Source organism: Hesperophylax consimilis, chromosome 6 (assembly GCF_061612785.1).
Source record: "Hesperophylax consimilis isolate HC1 chromosome 6, BYU_Hcon_1.0, whole genome shotgun sequence".
NCBI lineage: Eukaryota > Metazoa > Arthropoda > Insecta > Trichoptera > Limnephilidae > Hesperophylax > Hesperophylax consimilis.
The window spans coordinates 11936570-11960888 of NC_142841.1; the positions used below are offsets into that span (position 1 = coordinate 11936570).

Genomic DNA, 24319 nt, shown 5'->3' on the forward strand with positions numbered 1-24319 from the left:
AACATAGCATGACAAGAGGTATGACCTTGCTAAATGCCCTACAAGCGGATATATATGTGTTTAATATTACCATACCATGTTTAAAAAAAATTATATACATGTATTGTTAGTTACAATAAAATTGTACCAAAATTGGACTTACCTGTCTGTGGTACAATAAATAATAAAAATAAATAAATAAAAGAAAAAAATTGGTCTGAACCATGAACATATGAATATATTTATAACTTACATTGTTGTACTTGGTGTACTTGATGTACTTGTAATGTTTGTTGTCATATTTGAAGTCTTCAGGCGTGAAGCTGTACTGAGCGTGTGGGTGGTGACCAGGAGCAGCTTGCAGTTTCTTGGCGCGGTGGTCAGCAAAATTCTTCTTCTTTTTGTACGCCTTTTCCAAATCTGAACAATACAAACACAATGTGGGTATTTAATCATAGATGGAGAGGAGAACTTAGAATGATAATATCTTTAGCAGACGTGGTCCTTTCATACAACATAATAAACTATACACACATTCAGCAAAGACTGAAGTGGTAAAAGAAACATAGGTTACGAGGGTGTACACCAGTGTACATTCAGTATTTAATCATAGATGGAGAGGAGAACTTAGAATGATAATATCTTTAGCAGACGTGGTCCATTCATACAACATAATAAACTATACACACATTCAGCAAAGACTGAAGTGGTAAAAGAAACATAGGTTACGAGGGTGTACATCAGTGGCGGTCGGTGAGTTTTTGTCCAAGGGATGTTGGACATCAAATGTTTATACTCGTACTTACTACGTACTTGATATCAAATATCCACATCTAGACGCTAGCACACGAACACGATACAATTAGTTGCCGTCTAAAATTATCTCCATAAATCCATTAAGCTCGGTAACTCAATATTTCCAATATCCAAAATAAGTATCCATCTTATTTTGGGTATTCATATTTATTTATTTAAATTATGATTAAAAAGTAAATCGCAGGATAATGATTTTCAATAAGAATTCGACTTCAGTATTCAAGCTCAAAGCAAACTGTCAAAGCAGCGCGCGCACACAATCCAATGGATTAGTTATAGATTATATGATTCTGTGCATTATACATATGAGCATTAAAGACAGTTTTTGTACGTTGGATGCTGTCATTAATATCGTATAAACTTGACGAAGATATTGGCTTATGGGTCTCAGTGCGCATGCGCGGAAATAATGTACGTTCTAGCATTCTTGGATACGGTTTACAGATCGCTTCCACACCACAGAGTGTTTTATTTGAGAATGTATGTGTATTTAGACTCGCCAGCGCTCTTTGTATTGTGTCGTTCATTGTGCGTACACAGAAACGGGACGATAATATGCACGATGTCAATATTTGTATGATTTTTTACACCGCGGTTTTTGTAAAAAAAATCACATTAAGGTCGCTGTAGAAATATTTAAATTGCAGTTCATATTGCTGTTTACGGCTAGAAATTCAAATTTTTTACTCTAAAATGCAAGGGATGCGGAGCATCCACAGCATTTATGGACGGACCGCGCCTGGTGTACACATATCCAATCTCCTTCCCAATAGCATGACATCAGTAAATAAAATGAATATATTTAAGAAGAAACTGTTGTAAACTTATGTAAGATAAGTAGTAAAAAATAATATTTAGATGTTTATTTTTAATGTGGTACTTCTAACTTGAGAAAGTGAATTGTTTATATTTCTTTTAACTTAAAATACATCCCTTGCATGCTCCGTATCCCTTGTGCTCTAGTCATCAGTCAGAAATAATAATAATAATTTATTTATTCCAAAAAACTTTAAACTTATTTTTTCTAGCCGTAAACAGCACTACTATAATTTAATGACATATCTATTGAATCGCGTGAACACAGTACACATACACAAATGCCATTAACAGTGTGGAGTGGATTATATGTTTATTCTGTAACCACAATGCTCAAAATATTTGAATTTTGCGCATGCAGTTCAGTTCATGCAATCAGTTCCGCCTGCCTTGGTCTTTGAATACTAAATATGTATTTTACAACAGCATCCAACATACGAAAAACTACTTTAATGCGCATGGGTATACTGCCCAGAATATCATACCCTATTATGAATCGTGTAAATTATTTTCAATAGGATTAGAAATTTGTTGGTGTGACGCATTTTTGATAGTAGGTATATAAAAATTGTGCAGCATTACTTCTACAAAAAATCACCGACCGCCTCATCTTTATCCACTCGAGCGATGGGTTATTTACAAAATAAATTCGGTTTTGGGTTTGGCCGTCCTCATTAAAAAAATCATTAACTGATTACCGTGGTTTAAGGCCAATGAATCCACCTATATTTCATTGATTATCCAATATTTATAATTGAGCTATATGCTCAACACCACCTTGAGATGAGATGTAAATATGGGTAGCCATTCAACTGATTATATGTATTTTAATGACACCGGTAGTGAAAAAATAATGATCTCAGTTGGGCTGTTACAAATTAATGGATATTATAAAATATTGATTAAGTTTGATATCCACAGGGGTTATCAACTTACTTTCTCATCAGACCAAGTTACACTTAGTGAAAAGGACTTGTTATAAAATTTATATAGATCAATTCATCCATTGGCTGAGAGTTTCGTTGCAATCTCTCCCTCTTTCGCACAATTGATGCATGTAATAGAGACAGAGAGAGGTAATAATGGGGGAATATCACTTTCAAATAATAATATTTTAGTGATTTTTTTTTTCATTAATAATAATATTTTAATGATTTTTATAAATCCGTTTTTGTGATAAATTACCTCAAGGATGCTAGTTTATGTTGCTCTGCTCATTGTAAACATAAATTTAATTCAGTCTTAATTTGAAGAGATGAATCTTTCATAGTATGTAAGTATGTACTTTTAGCAATCCATATGTATCTATATTTCATACTAAACTTATAAGCTAGTTTCATTGGTTTGAACAAATAATTAATTCTTGCATATACATATATACACATACTAGCAATTACATCATTGAACAGGATGAGATGAGATCACTTCTCTAAATGAGATAAAACCTTGACTTGGATTGGAAATAACACACAATGTATATGGACAGTGTTTCAATGCAGCATTTATATAAAGGTTATCAAATAATAATACACATTACGTATTATGGTCCAGTCGCAAAGAGATCCATTGTCATCTACAATGCGTAATTTATTAGATATATGACACTATCTATGGTATGCTATTAATGCCTTTTAGGAATCAACTGTACTATAAAATATCACAAGATTCCTTTTAGTTAGGTTAGCAAAGAAAATGTTTGTTGTTACCTTTACACGGGCAGAATCCTTTGCAGGAAACTTTAATGGCCGAGTGATGGATGCAGTTGTGATAGTCCAACCGACATAAAGAAGAATATGTCCGGTTGTCAGCTCCACAAAGGAAGACTGGCTTCACGACGGGACACGTTTCACACCTGCAATAAAAGAAAAGGTTACAAAAATCAGAAATTCATTTTCTTTGGTTACATATTTCATTTGAACAAATAATAAAATTGATCTTTGAATCGAATTGGTTAAATTTGTATGTCATGTTAAACACATACAATGGAGAAATGCAAAAGAATGGCATTTTAAAAGAAATCAGAACCATTGGCAGCCGATTATTTCGAAATTTAATCAGTTTGATTCATTTTCAGTTTTACGAAGATAATTTATTGTTACCACGTTTAATTTGTAGAACTCCATTGTTTTTTTTCTTTATATATAAAATTAATGTTATTATTCATTTAAAAAATGGTTTATTTATAAATACTTAGTGCTTTGTAATTGTTCTTACGCTTGATAGCAGTTTTGCCTTCCGAAGGCGTTATCACACTGTTGTGAAAATCTTTTGACAAATTGCTTTTATTTTAATTATCCTTATTTATTTCTTAACTTGTTAGAAATTATTAATGGTTATTTTCCTGTAAAGTTTCCCTACTTACGTGTTATATTACAATAATAAATAAATATTAATTGCACTGTATAAATTCGACCTAAAGGTCATTAAAAGGGGGCCATTGGTGTCTCCAAATTAATAATATGGAAGAAGCAGGGGTTTTTCTTATTATATTAAGGTGTAATTATATTAACTTGTATTGTGGCCTTTAATTGAACTCGGCTTAAACACATCACACATTGATAATACCTTTGGTAAGCGAAACCGTTGTCACTCGTAATAATAATATAGAGCAGAACTTGTTTACAAATAAAGCATTTTTTTATTGAATAATAATAATATTATGAAATATTTAAAAAAAAAACTTAAAATAAGAATGATTCATTCAAAACAATTAATGATCTAGCTCTACCAAGCCACGCGTTCCTGTGGCTCAGTCTGACTCTGCAGATAGAGAAACAATAGCGCATGTAATGTAGTAATGTAATGGTGTAATGTAATGTAGGTACATTCCAATGTTTACAAAAACGGTAGAGCAGAGATCTCATCTCAAGATTGTGGGATTAATTTCCTGTCAAGTAAGTTGGGTGATCATAAATAATAAGAGTGAATTCTTAATGGAAAATATATTGAAACCATCAAAAGTTACAACAAAGGAGTACAGATAATAACTATATAACCATAGGAATAAAAATAGGCACATACCAGATGGACTCCTGAATCAAACTAAACTAACTTTACGTGGTCGAGAAACGAAAGACTAACAACGGATGGCGAACGAAAACTTGTATTCGGTAGCGGGGAAAGGACCCGGGACGAAGGCCAGGACATCCTTCTCTTAGTGGAAGCGGGAGGACGCATCTCCTTCAATGGACGCCTGCAGGGTCATCAGGCCTGCAGCACGTGGTAGTCAACCAGACTCTTCTACGGAGCCAGGACAGCAATCCGTTCTCTTAGGGGAAGCGGGAGGACGCAACTCCTTCAATGGACGCCTGCAGGGTCATCAGGCCTGCAGCACGTGGTAGCCGACCAGGCTCGTCTTACAGACTTCGGGAACAGCAATCCGTTCCTTTGCGACGCGGGGAAACTCAGCCATCAACTACTAGCCATAGCTAGGACCGATCCATTTACGGTTTCAGTTCCGAAACACGAGTATACAACTATGACCAACGGCCAACACTGGATGAAAAGCGGGATTCCATAATCACCACTAAAATAATAACAAACACGAACTATTCGTGAAAGGAAAAACACCCCGCGCCCTTTTTGAAAGAAAATAATAACTTCTATTCACATGATTAACTCAGATTAAAACCCCTTAAAAGGCGAGTGACTGGATCCACCGACCCACCGGCCAAGAAGGCCGGGGAGGAAGTGACCATAAACAAAACTGTACTTCCTTCAAAATATTGCCAAAGTTCGAGAAAAAACACCATAGACAAAATAACCCCAATTAAGCAAGAACTAAACTTGTCACAAAATATTTATGTGACACGCATTTTGCTTTTACGTCCAACAGATGGCACTGTTTTTAAAAAAACTAGTTTTTACCTGTCACAGGATACATCTATATAATATAGGTATATAAAAACACACACGTATCCGAATGTAACTTTGTGTCAAAATTTCAAAGCAATTGGTGAAGAACTTTCAGAGATTTAAGAATTTAAACAAACAAACATTAAATTTTTTATTTATATAGTTAGATTTCTTGAAGGTGAACAGCTACTGCAAAAATGAGTAATCTCTCACTCATGTAGTCAAAAATCTTAAATATCTAGATTCCAATAAAGGTGGGTTTAACCCTATTCGTCTCATTCGGCACATTTAGATTATGGTAAAAATATCACAGCAGGACTTTTCATTACTTAACTTATTTGGAAAACAGATAATTTATAGTGATTTTAGTAGGCTTATAATGATGGATTCAAATATTTCAATGTTTGTCTTTCTTTGAAAACATTAAAAAAAAAATAACAACTGGCTACAGTTGGCAAAATAATGTCGACAAAAATAGAGGGGCCTGAGATTGCTTAAATGGTTTTAAATGGCAACACTAAGATGGTTGAAACTAGAAAAATTATGAATTTTAAAAAAGCACTATTGTTCTAGTGAATATTTTTCACATCATAGAAATTTAACTTTCGAACTTGATGTAATTTTTTAATACTCAGCGAGATAATTGCACAGAAAAGTATTTTGTTTATATTTTGAAACATACGTACCAAATAAGCGATTTATTAGATGTTAAATTAAAAAAAGAAATGCTAAGAAGCATTTTTTTAAATACAAATAATTTGAAGAAAAATTAAATCAATTAATCGAATATGAACCTAAAATAATTATTGCTCTAAAATCAGTGATCCCTAAATTTCTAGATAGTTGACAGACTCTAAGTACTTTCTATGCGTGAAATTATATGGAATATCTCAATATATAAATTCAATTCAATACGAACAACAGCAATACTATGAAATGAGTATTACTCACGCAAACGTATCCGATTGGTCCTCCGATTCATCTTCAGAATCATAAAACACATCATCATCCTTGTCCGAGTCTTCCTTCTCACTTGGAATAACTCCCAGATTGGTGGGACCTCCCGGTACCACGAGGTCTCTGCAATTAAATTTCAATATTATTTTAAATCATATTTTTTCTCAAGCAAACACACTCGAATGGTGAGCTTTTGTGTAAATTGCAAAGCTTGTTCTGTCTGAAAAATCTTGGTCAATGTTACTCTTCCAAATACTATATATATATATTATTCGGGGGCTTAGGATCACAGCTAAACGTGGATTAGGTAATGCCATAATCATATTTATAAGTGACACGAAGATCTATCTCGTACATACAGCTGTTTAAGTGATACAGTTGGGATTTAGAATTTCAATCTTTATTTGCACTTATCTCGAAACTATGTTTTTGTAGATAGGCCCTGTGATCTTAAACCCCCGTATAATTCCTCAAACTTCTGACATTTCCTGTACATTCTGATGGCAGTATGCAATAGTAGCGCCTCCCAGCGGCACGAGGTGCGAGGCTTGGTTTACTTTCATACATTTTAGTGGATTTTATGCATTTATTGTTATGTATCAAGTTTACTTTGTAGAACTCCATTTTAATTTTAATTTTTTACATATTCAATAATATTATTATTAGATTTATAAAAAAAGTATCAACAGTTTGATAATGCCTTCAGAGGGCATTATCAAACGAAATTAAGATTTTATGCATGATTATGCCATGCTACACTAGAGCCTCTTGCGGCCAGATTTGTATCCCCGACTTTTTCTATCGTTCAAACCACTCTCTAAACACTTCTGGCACTAATAAGAACAAACTTTGAAATTTTCAGCGATATCGGTTTCCGAGTTTTACAAGCACAAACATACGCATGCTGAATTTTTATATATTAGGATTGAACTTTGAAAAGCTGATGAAAATTAAATGATTTTTAAAAGCAGTCATACATCTAACTGCTGACATGACGTCTGCAAATGTTTTTTTTATTGTATTCATCATCGGCCTGTAAATATATTTTTAATGTTTTTCTTACCCATTTTTGTGCAGTTCTTTTTTTGACACACACACTGCTGTGTAGGAGTCCTTGAGAAGACATATTTCCTTCTTCTGACACTTCAATGGCTGGCATAGGTCACCTGAAACAAAAGTTTATTTTATACATAGTCATCCAAATTAATAGACTTGCCATAACGTGAAGGCAAACCATGTGACCATATTTTTGACACCAGGAGGGTTAGAGAATGCCTTTAATAAACTATGACATCAGATGTACATTGACCACCGAAGTGCCCACATCGAAATAACCAGACCATGTGCAGAAAAGTAAAGTTCGCTAAAATAAGGCAAAGGCTTGCAGCTTTGCCCACTGTGAAACTTTTCTGCGCAGGATCTCAATGTTAGTACTTAAAATAACCACCTGGCGTAGTGACACTAAAGTTGATTGAGGTGGGTAAATTATAACACATTTGAAAAATTGTCAAACGAAAAAATATTAAATTTTGGAAACAAGCCTGAACTTTAGTTTACCCGATCTGGGAAATGTAGTTAAGTTTTTTACGCAGCCAGCCATTGTAAAACGGTTTAATAATTACTTAGTAAACAGATTTTACTTCCGAGAACCGAATGGTGATATTACAATGCGAGGTTGCCTGTATACTCAGTTATATAATCAGATATTAGATATTTTTGATTTATTTCGTTCAAATTTCGGTCTGCAATCGTACAGATGGAAAAATATAAAACTGATCCATAAATACAAAAATTCCTGAAATATAAAATAATGTTTATATTCCAGGTTTCCAATCCAATAGTTTTGGTACCCTAAATATTTTAGTTAGAAACAATATTTTGTAATATAGTTAAATATTTTCTAAACTCTGTCCACTGAGAAAAAGAAAAAAAAAAGATATAAAAAATTGGAAAAGGAATACAAATTCAAAAACTGATTTTGTAGAAAATATACAGCTTATGACTATAATATGTGTGCATATTGCTATTAACCTCTCAGACAAAGACATTTATATACTATGTGTTCCTTTGAGAACTGTCAAAACGTAATAATTTTTGTGTTATTTACGAGTTTTGCTAAAAGCATCATAACTCACGCCTTGGGAAACGTAGCCTCATTCTAAAAAATGTTTTGGAAAGATTATGAAATCCACTATTGCATTGTTTTGTTATAAGTAAATATTTGCGTTTCTAAATATATATTTTTTGAAAACGTCAAAAATATGTAAGAATCTATAACCATTATTTCAAAGCCGTGAAAAATGTACTTTTTTCTGAGTATCATAAAGAAATAACACTTTATATATTGAAGAAATATAATTAAAAACTATTAGTCACCTCAAAATATTAACCGTCCAAACTAAAATATTTTTAATAAATTATTTAGAAACGCAATAAATTATGAACGAACAAGATGACAGATTCAATCGGCTTAGATAATGCAGTTCTACGTTCCATAGATATTGTTGAATACAGACGCGTAGCGTTATTCATTATCGTCACTCTGTTTTTTAAATCATGGCAATCCGTATACTAGTGATGGAAATAAATCGATTTTTGTAAAATCTCGCGCGTTTACGTGAAAAGACGTTCTAATGTCTTGACCGCTATTATCATATTTACGTCTTTTGACGTTCTAATGTTCTGAGTGGTTAAGTACTTTATTAATTATGTCTGTATAAAATCATTATTTTGGTGACTTTCTGGTGTAACGTATTCCGAGATTACTAGACAAAAAAAAAACCGCATAGAAAAACGAATCGTAGGAAATTATTATTATTAACTCTTGGCTTTCATATTTTGTTGGTTTTATGAAATAAATTTTCTTTGCAGTTTATTTTTTTAAACGATTATCTTGTTTGAATTGAGTCATTCTCAGCGAACAGGAAAAGGTAAATTTATTAGATTTTGTAAACTAAACCAACTGTCGCAAATACCGCGTAAGAGTACCAACTGCTCCTAACCATTTGGAGCTAATGGGACTATGGCATCCCCAATTGGGGTTTGTTATAAGGATGAATGTAGTAGGAGGGAAAAAGATGGGAGAGGAAGGTCGAAAGTATGCTATTCGGATCTGGTCACAAAACACGGTTAAAGCAATTTCGAGCAATGTTTCGAATCTGAATGGTGGTCTTTCAGGGGGATACTGAGAGCATGTAGTGAGTTTACTACCAGGAGTCATTAAGTGACATTTTTGTCAAAACTGAGTTTGAGAAGTCACAACTAACCTATTTTGTCATGCTTAGTAAATAAGACATTATGTCGAATAACACATTGTTTTTAGCTAATGGAGCACCTTAACCTTTTGAACGCGTTAATTTGCTCCGTTTTATCTATAACCGTACGCGGTACATATTTTCAAATACCTATGCATGCAATTAAATGTCAAATTATAGCATTCTGGCATGATTTATTGGACTATATAGACAGAACAGATTATTCTCCACAATATGAAAACAAATCCTCGTGTGTCAACACTCTTAGATGTTTATAAAAACAAAAACATAAAATTTCATACAAAGACGTACCGTATCTTTTGAATGTGGTCCCGCCATCTCAGCGTCATAAATAAACCACTCTCGGTGTGTGTGTACCTAGGCCACTGTGTTTATAGACACAAGTGGGACACCATGATCACTTATCATTCTTAGTTATGAAAAGTTGTGAATGACAAACTAGTACTAACGCCATCCGTTGACAAAAATGTAAACTAAAGGACTAAAAGGCGCGAAGAGGCGCACTTGGTTATCGATCTTTTTTTACGAAATACAATTTTATTTTTGAAAAATTCTTGTAGATGTCAGCATCGTGATAGTTCTACAAATGTCCAAGTGAGCAAGAAATACATTTATGACGAAAGAGAGCGGGAATATCGGCCGTCAAAGTTGCCGTATCAACTGTTGATACAGCCGCGTGTGAGTATAGACTTTTTGCCGTAACAACAGTTGATACGGCCGCGTGCAAAGAGTTAATAGTCATAAATCCATAAATATAATACCAACAGGGCCGGCCCTAAGCCAAAAGGCACCTGGAGCTAGTAAAAACTTCAAGGGCGCTGATTTAGGCAGTAGGTATTGTCAGGGCTTTGGCTCCTTGGTGCCTTGGCAAGTTGGTGCTCGAAGCGGACTGCACCTAATGTGCTCCTGCACAGGGCTGACCCTGAATACTAATAATAATTATTGTTAATACAAAATCTCCTTTTGAAAACAAAAACAATTTTGAAAGTGGGATATTGTGTGCAAGTGCAAATAAAATACACCTAATTGACAAAAAAAAAATTGTAACTTCTTGTTAGACAAAAAATATTACTATTCGTTGGTGATGACGTGACGTTTTCAATAATTCACTAAGTGCGGTTTTTTTATTTTTTTCCTATTGGTATGAATAAATTTAAAAAAAAATAATTCCCACATAAAAGCAGTTTTAATAGACAAACAAAAGTACATTAAAAAAATCTACTTTCTTATTATCTTAGCTTCGATATAACCAAATACACTATAATATTAATAATATGTCCAACTACAGTAAAATATTGGCAGTATCAACAACGCTGGCCGCTTGAGGAGCTAGTATAGCATTTTGACATTGACATTCCTTTCAATGATGGCAAATTGAATTTATTTAATACTTGATGGCGGTGTTTTGCACTTTCTAATTTGTATTTTGATCAAAATTGATAAAATATATATATAAAAATGTCCCACAAAGTAGGTTCTGTGCGTGCAGTTTACGGATGTAATAATTGTGATGTAAAAACACTCCAAGTTGTTTTCAGGATGCCAAAAAACGTTGACACGTTAATTGGTGAAATATAATACGACTTTGTTAAAAACTAGTATGTAAATAAAATGTTCTTGATTACATAAAAAGTGAAATCTACAAAAAAAATTAAAGAAAATTTCTCACAATTATTTCATTATCTTTCTACATATACCATCAGACAGAGTTAATAGAAGTTTAAATATTTTTTATGCATGAGCAAAAACACAGTAAAGTAATGCATATATGTTTTGTTCGATTTCTATAATTTTATATACATTTTTCATATTTCACATAAAATTCATTAAAATGTATGAAATTATGAAAGAAAACCAAGGAGCACAACTCACGCTGCTAGGAGGCGCTAGTGTAATGTAATGTATATATGATGGCTTTAGCGCCATCAGAATGTGTGGGAAATGTCAGAAGTTGGAGGTGTTATTAATATTTATTTATGTATTTACTAACGGATCATATCCAATTACAACACATTACATACAACGGGAAGTTAATATGTATGTACAAGGAGAAATGTTACAATACAAGATAATTAATAAATTATTGCTATGACAAAATAGGGCACATAAAAAATAAATATAATGTTAAGTCAAGACAGGAACAACGTTTTGATGAAGTTCACGACTTCTGCCACATCAATATAAAATATTACTTGCGTAATGACTGACCAAAATCATTCAGGCTTACATCAAAAAATTCAAAGTCCTAACTTGAGTTGACAAGTCTTGCCATTCTGGACATTGGTGAATAATATCCATAATTTGTGCAAAAGAAAGGAAGAGTATTGATTGAGGAAAAGCAAATCATTATTTCTGAGTCTACGGGAAGTGATATTGAAAGGGATGAGTTGCAACAAAGTATGTGAGTCAACCATACTGTTAATAATTTTGAAAATGCATATGAGTTCAAAGTCCTTCTTAAGTTTTTCTAAAGAAGAAAGATTTAATTTTACTTCAAGTTCATCATATGAACCTCCAAGCAATTCCCCGAAGAAGTGATGATAAACGGATTCAATATGATTAATGTGAACATCATAGAATGGAAATCAAATAATGAATATTTTAAATGATTAAAGGTATCTGAAACTTTAAAGTTGATTATCTCAGAATCAACATTTTGCTAGTTACAGACTTCTGGGGGTAAGCCGACGATATACCAAATAGCATCAATAATCATACTTACTATCGGGATAGTACACCCATCGTTTGTTCTCTGAGGATTTCACTGCGATGACTCTCCCCTCATCCTGCAATGACATAAACATTTCAATTAGTTAGGTAGTTACTCAAACAGTGTAGTCATTAGTCATGATGCCAAATGGTCAACATTGCAGATTATTAGTTCCCAAACTTTGGACTGTGTATTGTGTTCCTTTTTAGGTATGCTTATATATACATATACACCCAATTTCCGTAACACCATGTTTCCAACAAACATTTTTTTCCATTACATTGTGATCCAATTTCCAATACAATTGCTGGCACGATCTTATTTTCATACTACACAATATCTAAGCATAAAAAAATGTGTCCTAGGTATATTATCAAAATGTGCATAATTATCGTTTGTTTTTTTACAGCGCACTAAAGTAACAACTCAAAATATGTCAAGATTTTGCAAAAAATCATAACCTAGTATAATAAGTCCAAATCAATCTTTATGGTTTCCAAATGTAAAAACGGAAAATATTTGGGATCGCAGGCCACGCTTAGATTATTGTAAATGGCTGGTAATTATTCGGGATCGCTGACCACACTTAATACAATTGTTTTTATTAATTTTCTCCTATTTCGCTTCACTCTTAATACGCAATATTTCACTTTCAAATAAATGGATTTAGCTTTCTTAATTCAAAACATGATTTATTATGTCGGGGGAGACGGAAATATACGCACTTTTAATTTCGTTTATTAAGTCACTTACGCGATATGTCACACGAGATTTCAAAGAAACAAAATAATGTGACATTTGCCGGAATTACAACTAGTTATTTACCTAGCCAGTGCGTGGGTTAGGTACAGTACCTACCTACGAACTAATTCGGTTAAAGAAAATAAATCTTGAAAATATTAAATTAATATATATAACCTAACCTAATCTAACTGTGACTTAAAGAAAAGTAAACTGACTGCATTTGGGAAATTTTTAATTTTGACGTTTTAATTTTTAATTACGTAAAATGAAAATTCATTGTATGGGATGACAGCCAAAATAATTTTCTTATGTTGGTATTCCTGATACCATACGAGTGGCTAGAGTTACCATTTACTCTATGCAAATTAAGTAAGTACTACTTTGGAAAAACTCTGAAAATAAAATAAAGATATTTATGCATGTTTTATAAATAATAAAAAATTTAAAAAAAGGTTAAGTTGGGCTAGGTTCGGTTTGGTTAGATCAGTATAGGTTAGGTTAGAATAGGTTAAGTTGGGCTAGGTTAGGTTAGGATAGGTTAGGTTAGGTTGGGATAAGTTAGGAAAGGTCAGGATAGATTAGGTTAGGATAGGTTATGTAAGGTTAAATAAAATAATTATAATAATACGTAAATGAATAATTTATGGTTTTTATGTAGGCACTATTTTGCCGGAATATTAAATTACATTATATATATTTTTAATTTACGTTTTACAATTATCTCTAGCCGTTCGTTTTCTAGCCACTTATGTAGAATTAGGAATGCCAATTGACAGAAATTATTTGAAATGGCTGTCATCCCATACGACGAATTGTATACAAGCGAATTTTCATTTTACGTAATCAAAAATTAAAATCAAAAATATCCCAAATGCAATCAGTTTCTTTTAATAGTAATTAAGGGGAATCAAAAGGTTTTATTTAAAAAAAATCGTATTAAGTTCATTATTATTACTGCGTACTGGGTATTAGGGTGTATCGATTTTTAACTTTTTTTTGTTTTCAAATTCCAAGTTGAAAAAAAGTTGCTACTAGGTACCACAACTTACCACAAAAAGTTTTGGATTTTTAAAAAAATGTTTAGGTTTCCCGCACAAGGCCTAAAGTTTTAATTTTTTTCAAAAAATATCAATTTTTTTCAAATTTAAAAAAATAAAATCGTAACTTTTGTGTTTATTCCAAGTTAAAAAACAGTAATATTAGAGCATAAAAATAAGTAAGAAACGATTTTTTTTTATAAAAAAAAAATGGATTTTAGGTCTCCCGCACAAGCCCTAAAGTTTGTTAATTTTGATGAAATTTTGTAATTTTGTGTACATATAAAAACCATGTTTTTTTAAAAGTTTAAACTACCTATTTATTTTTATTCCCTAATATTACTGTTTTTTAACTTGGAATAAACACAAAAGTTACGATTTTATTTTTTTAAATTAAAAAAAAAATTTTGAAAAAAATTAAAACTTTGGGCCTTGTGCGGGAGACCTAAACATTTTTTTAAAAATCCAAAACATTTTGTGGTAAGTTGTGGTACCTAGTAGCAACTTTTTTTCAACTTGGAATTTGAAAACAAAAAAAAAGTTAAAAATCGATACACCCTACTCCCTACTGGGTATGTTAGTATTATTTATAATTCAATAATTTCCTGTACATACATACGAATTGGTACGAATGCAGTGATGCCATGCCGCGATAATGAAAATCGGTAGATTTGGGTGAAAAATAAGGTTAATTTTTATGGGGAGTGGCTACATTCCTCTCATTGTGATCGGGAAAAAATTGCCCATAATTCATAATCTTTTCATCGAATTAGGTAGATTTTCATAAATTTCGGTGGATTATCACAAATTTCACAAGATTTTCTACGAATATCGGTAGATTATGGCCGAAATCGGTAGAATTACCGAAATTTCGGTAGGTATGGCAACGCTGTATGAATGTCACTTTCCAATTTCAAACTAGTGTCATTGTCAAGCAGTGATGCCATATCCCAAAAATGAAAAACCACGTTTCAGGGGTAAAACAACACGTTTTTTTTCGTAAGCCTGTTATTGAGAATTATATTAACGAAACAACCGAAGTAAATTATCTGTAATTCTTAAAATGATAATTTATAATAGAGCAAAACTTAATAATAATAAACACCTTTTAATTGTTATCCGGTTTAATTTTTAGACTTACATTTTTAAATTCACCCTAATAAGTTTTTTCATCATTTTTGGTATAGGTACCTTATTACAGTTACACGATAGTATATATTAATTTATTTTATTACAAATTAGAAAATAATTAGACAATCATGAAATATGCGTTTGTACAGCGCCCTTGAGGTGATTTTACATGAAAACAGCGCTACATAAATCAGCCAAACATTAGCATTATTATCAAAACATCGTGAACCCGTACTGATGTTTAATAATTACATTCTTGAATTCATTATTTTACTCCATGCGACCCATCCTAAAAAAATCGTTTCTCACTCAAAAGTACATACTTTAAATTAACGGTAAAAAATCACGTTTTGTTAGACATTGTTTTCTTTAAAACTATGGGGGTGTAAATGACATAAAAAACCATCCAAATGTGGTAAAATCACACTGACAAAACTACGCAATGCGTGTCAAGTGTCAACTTACAACAACTAATGTCTGTTGGTGTCTAATGCATGCAGAGATGTGCAAAATGGGTACACAAAACCATTTGAAATGCAAAATGGAAATGGGTCAAAACTTTTCCATTTGAAAATGCAAAATGCAAAATGGTTTTCAGAAAAGCATTTCAAATGCAAAATGCAAAATACCTGTTTTTAAAATGCATTGAAAATGCAAAATGGTTTCTCAGGTCAAACAATTAAAATAATTATAGAATTTATAAACAATTTTGTCATTTAATAATGGACATCAATGTAGAACAAACATATTACATGATGTTAAATCCAAAAACACCACGACTATACATTATGAATCCACAAAAAAATTGCGCGGGACTAATGTTGCCAACGTAAGCAACATAGAAACTGCTATCTAACATTTAATATTACAGCGTCATGGCCCTATGTTCAGTATTTTTTGTAATGGTATCACTCAATTGCCAGGGCTCCTACCAGGGAGCAACTTGACAAATGTAATTTATCTCTCATAGCGAGGTTGAGGACCGACTGATATTTGGGGCTTATGAAAAAAGTGAAGATAGTAGGAAGAATGTTGCAAAAAAGCATTTAAAATGGAAAATGCATTGAGAAAAGCATTTAAAATGCAAAATGGCTTTTAGAAAAGCATTTAAAATGCAAAATGGAAAATACCCATTTTGCATTTTGCATTTCCATTTGAAATGGATTTATTTGAAATAAAGCACATCTCTGAATGCATGGACCTAAAAAAGCCCACGGCCCAGTGACGTGATTTCTACCGAAATTTCCCTTTATCTAGAGGAGCTAAATATTTTTAGGAAAAGGGAGAAAAGCACAAAAATCTGAGGAAAATTTTGATGTGTTGACGAAGCGGAATTATTATTTTTATGAAATTCCCTAGCCACCCCACAAGGATTTGAAAATATTGTGGAGAATTATTCTCCCTCTGGCCAAAGTTCTAAGAATGGCCTCTGGCAACTTTTGTATCATCAAAAATCAAAAAAACATCATGTTATGTTCATTAGGGCGATGTGGAAATGGCTGAAAAGATTTTTCATGGGTAATAAATTGAGTGAAGATTCAAGATACACATCCCTTATTATGGCCCAAAACACGCAGCTATTCAAAAAATGTTTTGTTACCTATAACATATTGGCAAATGAAAGTTTTGAAGACGTTGAAATCATATAGTTTTCTATATTTTTTACACAGTATGTACACTGATTGTGGCCAGAATAATAATATTCAAACTGTAAAATAAAAGCGGAAAAAGTTCCAAAAAACTATGCGAAAAGTTCATTCCCGGGCGAAATTGCAAGCAAAATATTTCAATAGCAGATACTTACGTATTCAAATTTCAAATACTAATGTCATAACGAATTGGCGATATGCCAGAAAACATTTCCACTGCAATGTTTCTCCGTCAGACGAATGAAAAAATAGAAAATAATTTCGATTTTGAGTAATGGATTTAAAGCTAATGAAAACCGTACATTTCAAACTGGACGTAGTCATGAATACAGACGTTGTTATTATTACCAACTAATTAGCGATGGGCACTATCGCGATTGATCGTGATGTCAACTTTTAAGTAAATAATCGATTTATGTTTAAAAGAATTTGTTGTAATCGAAGTACTTACCTGATTGGTATTAGATTATGGTCATTCAAAGTTTTATCCAATAGGCCACTTGCATGTATTTTTTAATGAACTACTGGACCCCGCAATGCTCCTCTATTGCTAGTATATTTCTCAGCCGTCTCCGACTTCTTCCATCATTCACTGCTGTATACCACAATGTTACTGTTAAAAAAATTACATTACATCGACTTAAATTCGACTTCTAGGCTGAATTTTTATATATTAAGAAGTTTGTCATGTTGACAGATCTTTCTACATAGATTAGGAAAATCCATGGAAAATCTTGCTAAAAAAAGTTAGAAGCGTAAGGTTTTTTGGAATATATTCGGTTTATGGGTGAAATTCCTAAAAATTAAAACTAGTTATTTTTATACTAACTTTGGGCCGGGGAATCCGAATCTGGAAGAATTAGGTGGCGGCAAGCAATATTAACTGAATTACACGACTTTAAAATTTCGACGCACAAAAAATTTAACTGGCCATTTTGAACGCTTTCTGACAATAAAACTAGTTATCTTTATACTAACTTTGGGACGGGGAATCCGAATCCGAAAGAATTAGGTTGGGGCAAGCAATATAAACTGAAATATACGACTTAAAAATTTTAGATGCAAACAATATACAACGGCATTGCCGATGCGTTTTTTTGACAGTAAATCCATAGAAAAATAACCAAAGATATATAAAATTAAGTGTTGCTAGTAAGCAATAATATCAATAACGTAAAATAACATGTTTATAATTTCAGTAATATTTCATATTCAAACAGTTAGATTTAGGTTTATTATCACGAAAGGTGAGTTTTTATGTCGGGGGAGACGAAAAAATATGCATTTTATATTTTAATTTTGCTAACATTATTTCAATTACGTAAGTATTTACGTATTTCAGTTTTCAAGTAGTTTAGCGGCTACGCTAGGTTTGTGTAACATGGTTTGTGATAGAAAAGAAAGTGCCCCCTTCGTAGCGCCTACTCGCGTCAAGGCAAGAAAACATCCCAGTTTTCAAGTAGTTTAGCGGCTACGCTAGGTTTGTGTAACATGGTTTGTGATAGAAAAGAAAGTGCCCCCTTCGTAGCGCCTACTCGCGTCAAGGCAGGAAAACATCCCAGTTTTCAAGTAGTTTAGCGGCTACGCTAGGTTTGTGTAACATGGTTTGTGATAGAAAGGAAAGTGCCCCCTTCGTAGCGCCTACTCGCGTCAAGGCAGGAAAACATCCCAGTTTTCAAGTAGTTTAGCGGCTACGCTAGGTTTGTGTAACATGGTTTGTGATAGAAAAGAAAGTGCCCCCTTCGTAGCGCCTACTCGCGTCAAGGCAAGAAAACATCTCAGTTTTCAAGTAGTTTAGCGGCTACGCTAGGTTTGTGTAACATGGTTTGTGATACAAAAGTGAATAAAATGTATCTGAATACTTTACGTAAATGAAATAATGTTAGCAAAATTAAAATATAAAATGCATATATTTTCGTCTCCCCCGACATAAAAACTCACCTTTCGTGATAATAAACCTAAATCTAACTGTTTGAATATGAAATATTACTGAAATTATAAATATGTTATTTTACGTTATTGATATTATTGCTTACTAGCAACACTTAATTTTATATATCTTTGGTTATTTTTCTATGGATTTACTGTCAAAAAAACGCATCGGCAATGCCGTTGTATATTGTTTGCATCTAAAATTTTTAAGTCGTATATTTCAGTTTATATTGCTTGCCCCAACCTAATTCTTTCGGATTCGGATTCCCCGTCCCAAAGTTAGTATAAAGATAACTAGTTTTATTGTCAGAAAGCGTTCAAAATGGCCAGTTAAATTTTTTGTGCGTCGAAATTTTAAAGTCGTGTAATTCAGTTAATATTGCTTGCCGCCACCTAATTCTTCCAGATTCGGATTCCCCGGCCCAAAGTTAGTATAAAAATAACTAGTTTTAATTTTTAGGAATTTCACCCATAAACCGAAGCTTACCCGTGATTTTATTTACTCATTAAAACTTACTTAAATAAAATTCCACACTGATTTTTTAAAATAATATTAGCAACACTTGTGAGTGTTTCGTTGACTTCTTGACAGCAAGTACGACATGAAGTTCGTGCGTTTCTTTGGCTTCCGACTTATTTAGGTTTATATATATGCTTAGCGGCTTATGAGCATAACGGTGGAGGTGCAAACTTTGCCAAAATCAAACAATATATGAGTGAACTAAATCTCAAAAGTTGGATGATATCAAACATCTATCAAGAGGTACAAAATTAGGTGTGTTTTAAAATAATAATGTTCCGCTGTTCAAAATTTTACATAATCAATTTATTAAAATGTCATTACAAAAACCATCATTGCTTTTATGAAAACCTTTTTAAATGTGTTTAATATTGTTCAGAAACCTTCATTTTAATTTTTTTCTTGTTCTGACGTATAAAGGACGTAATGATTTTTCATTTCATATTACATTAAGTAGATAGTATTGTTTAATAATTAATGAGTTGATTTTTACTGTCAAATATTTGGATGAAGTAAAACAGTTATAGGTACCTAAAATTGAAGTAGAACATTATAATGATCAATATGATGGATCAGGGAAAAATAATTTTTATGAGATGTAATATTTTTGGTACGCCTTGTTGTTCTCCTTTGCAATTCTGTGGAATTCTTCATTTTTTTAAATTGATGAGGCTATTTGTTTTTCGCATCCATAAAACATTATGCCCGGTCCTTCCGGTATATAAAAAATGTTCATATTTCGCGGATTGTAATTGTCAGAAAACCGCCATGGTTACAAAAATAAAGTATTAAATTACACAGATTTTCTTAGAATTTGGATGATTTCTTAGTTACAGATTTCAATTATTATTAAAATACGAAAATACGAAATAAATAACACATCTGCCCTGATGATGGACACTGCAATGCTGTCCGAAACGTTGGCTAAAGAAGGAGTTAGCGCAACACGGCATAACACCCCAAAAACAAATAACAAAAATACTTTTGGCTGTGAAAATCTTAAATCATATTATTAAAATACATTTATTTTTATTTCAGATTATTTTACTAAAAATATGTAAAATGCGGTCCTCAGCACGGGTAGGTATCCAGTGAGGCCCACATTACCTAATAATGTTTTTTTTTAAATATCTCAATAAAAATAGAATTTAAAAAAATCTAATCTGATCAGCCACAGCCATAAAACATAGAATTACTAGAAAACGTTTGTAACATGGTTAACTCATCCAGGAGGTAGAGCGGTTGTAATGTATTAAATTCAACGGCCAACGGAAGACAGGAAACCCCTCACCCCCGCTCTCTCCCGGACCCCGCAACACGTGCCCACCAAATATTCAATGGCATAACAACACGATTCGGACAGGAAACCCCTCACACACCGCTCTCTTCCGGACCGTCGCTAGGGAGCCATACGCACGTAGGCCATCGAGACTATAAAAACAAAGAAATGCACCCGTTAACGACAGTTAGGTACGAAAGCCCAAGGAAGTAGGTCACGCGGAGCCGCAGCGATATCCCGACTAGCGCGCGATTTCTAGATCATACGATATACTTACAACACAAGCTCCCGCGCAAATAACGATAGACCGGTACGGCTTGCCAACAACGTGTGCAGTGGTGAACATTTTACAAATACCTATCTACTCGGACTTCCCGGACACAGTGCGAGACACCCCAGCCAGCGGCTCCCACACTGGGCTAAGGTAGCCCTAGGCGTCACCACGGCGTCGTCCACCACACCGCGGGTTCAACACCAAACCACTACAATCACCAAGTAACGTACTACGGAATCCCCCTTTAAGTCGTTGACATCCTCGAACGATAATAGAGCCGATATAGGTAGGGACTATACTTGTATAACCTGTCCATAAAAATCAACAATATATATGTATACTTCAATGTCTAAAAATAACTTGTTTCTTTTAAAAAACCTGTCAATACAATGATGCTTGGGTTGAGGACTGCACGCCTGAGAAATCGAGCATAGCCGCGGGACGATTAAGTAACACAAACCAAAGGTAAGCCAGTAAGGTTTGCAGAGGTAAGAAGACAATTCTAAAACGTTACACTGGCGCTCAACGAAATCATCAGTATCATTGTATTGGTAAGGCTTTTACGAAGTTTATAATATGTATATAATTGTGTTTGTTTAATGTTATCCGTTGCCAGAAATATATTATGTGACATAATCTTGAATACCTATTACAAAGTAATTCAGATCGGAACGAAAATCACCGCGCGAGTTACCGACGGCAACTTGAATAAATCAAATTCTCACTATCTCGTCATGAATACAGTCTCATAATTACCGCTTAATTGCACCTTTTTATACATCTGTTAATTTATACTAATCATACAAATTTAATATGGATTCCCAAACCCCAATTCTAAATTTTGAAATGAGTTCAGCAGCGGTAATTAAAAAGCTGGAAATGATCGCTATTTACGACTTGGTCGCGGATGCCTTAACAAAGTTCAATCGAATAAGAGTATATGTTTTTTATTCCGCAAGATATAATTAAATCAGAATCCCCTTAAAATAATATTAAAATAAAATGCCATAAACGCCTCGCTCACTTCAATTTTAATTTCCCCACCTTTTACCACGATAATGATTTAGATAAAATATGCGTGTCATAAGCATGGTACGGAACTTAGCTTTTTCATAGTATCAAATCGTATGTATGGTCTCTGGCAAGTTTGTTTGTCACATCAAATAGAGGAGTGCACGCCTCGAGATGGGACAAATTAACGTTGGCTATCATGCATTACGTTCACACAACCACTGCAATAAGGACCCAATTGTCAAGCGGTTTGTGAAACTTAGGTATATATATATAATTATATTTTTTTTTCTTTCTCCCTCTTACCCATAAATCTCACTTCAATAATTTACAAATCGACTTTTACAAGCTTAAAGTTTCATAATGGTTTACATGTCTCCCATAACCAGTTAGAAATAAAAGAAAAGAAACGTAAATTAATAGTAACATAAATAACTTCAAAAAAGACATGTTGGCGCTCAATTTTTTTTTAATTATTCTTCTACCCCACGTAATTCTCATTATTTTTAAACGTAAAGACATAATCACAGTGATAATAAGCGATAATACCCGGACGTGACACGAAGGAGAATCTCGTATACACGGATAAACTGTTTACTTTGTATAATTAATAGGTATTGAAGATTAGTCCAGAAGGACATTTTCTTGTCAATGTTATGCCTAATTGTAATCATAAGATTATTCAAAGTATATGTACAGGGGTAACCCCCATCTCAGTCAGAGGAAGTCCCCTCTGAATTTGTTATAATTGTGTATTCCTGTTATGCACAATTAATTAAAAGTCACACGCCTGTCAGGTGTTATTCTTACCTTGATGAAGTTTTATTGTTGGCTCGGTGTAAGCCATTGTGCCTTACTCAGTTGACCACCAAGTCAAAACAGTAGATTTCGCTGTTTTGTTTTACATGAATAAATTGTTTTATTACGTTTAATAACGTGATACCTTTTTGTAATAATTTCAGTTTATTAAAACTGACAATTAAGTTGTTTTATTACGTTTAATAACGTGATACCTTTTTGTAATAATTTCAGTTTATTAAAACTGACAATTAAGTTGTTTTATTACGTTTAATAACGTGATACCTTTTTGTAATAATTTCAGTTTATTAAAACTGACAATTAAGTTGTTTTATTACGTTTAATAACGTGATACTTTTTGTAATAATTTCAGTTTATTAAAACTGACAATTAAGTTGTTTTATTACGTTTAATAACGTGATACTTTTTGTAATAATTTCAGTTTATTAAAACTGACAATTAAGTTGTTTTATTACGTTTAATAACGTGATACTTTTTGTAATAATTTCAGTTTATTAAAACTGACAATTAAGATGTTTAATTACGTTTAATAACGTGATACCTTTTTGTAATAATTTCAGTTTATTAAAACTGACAATTAAATTGTTTTAATTACGTTTAATAACGTGATACCTTTTTGTAATAATTTCAGTTTATTAAAACTGACAAATAAATGGTTTTAATTACGTTTAATAACGTGGAACCTTTTTGTAATAATTTCAGTTTATTAAAACTGACAATTAAATTGGTTATGTGTTTGACCTTTATTGCATTAATAACGTGATATCATTTTATACGACACTTTCAGTTCCTTAAAATCTATTGTATTTCAATTGTATTGTTATTATTATTATTATTTAAATTTTTCTTTGTTTGTTTTTCTTTTTGGTTCTTGTTGAATGGACAAATCATCCAAATAACCAGTTTCACTAGACTCAATGTTTATAAGCGACCCCCTAGGTCACCTGTTATCCTTATTAGCAAAAAGTTTATTTTATGATTCCAATGTATAAAAAACTCAGCAATGGCGAATAGTTTTTTTTGTAACAATTTATAAACCTAAGTTTATAAAATTTAAAACAAATTTTTGATTTTCTTTTATCATTTTCAGTATAAAAAAAATGTTTTGTTTTGTATAATTACACCGTACTATCGATGATTTCTAGACCTTAGTCTGGTCAAATTCAAGTAGTAACACTTGCTTCATTATTATTAGCTTTGTTCTTATTTCATGTTGTTCAAACTCTATAAACAAATAAATAATAGTGATAATCTTAGGCTCATACATTCGTCCATGTCATAGTTGTATAAGATAAATTATTATTAATAATTGTTATTTTCGTAACAAAACTCAATTACGATTTGTAAAGAGTTCCCTCTTTTGCATAATTTCTAATTTATAAAATTTCAAATATAGCCACATCACAACCTAATTAGTTAATCTTTTTGCTCTGTTATACTTTCTCATCGCTTTCAGCACAAACCATCTCACACATTTTTTGGGTGGTTGCATTACAACTTTCACACTAGTCTTTA

At 32.6% G+C, this 24319-nt stretch overlaps 1 protein-coding gene across 1 annotated transcript in view; it reads right to left on the reverse strand.

The window, feature by feature from the left end:
- The window catches only part of Cow (Proteoglycan Cow), a 50507-nt gene that overhangs the window by 13387 nt on the left and 12801 nt on the right, over positions 1 to 24319 (reverse strand). The window contains exons 2-6 of the mRNA XM_089632389.1: positions 12421 to 12484; positions 7487 to 7589; positions 6418 to 6546; positions 3318 to 3463; positions 233 to 399 (exon numbers count right to left, since the gene is read on the reverse strand). Coding sequence (XP_089488515.1) covers positions 233 to 399; positions 3318 to 3463; positions 6418 to 6546; positions 7487 to 7589; positions 12421 to 12484 — 609 coding nt within the window. The remainder of the gene's footprint in view (positions 1 to 232; positions 400 to 3317; positions 3464 to 6417; positions 6547 to 7486; positions 7590 to 12420; positions 12485 to 24319) is intronic.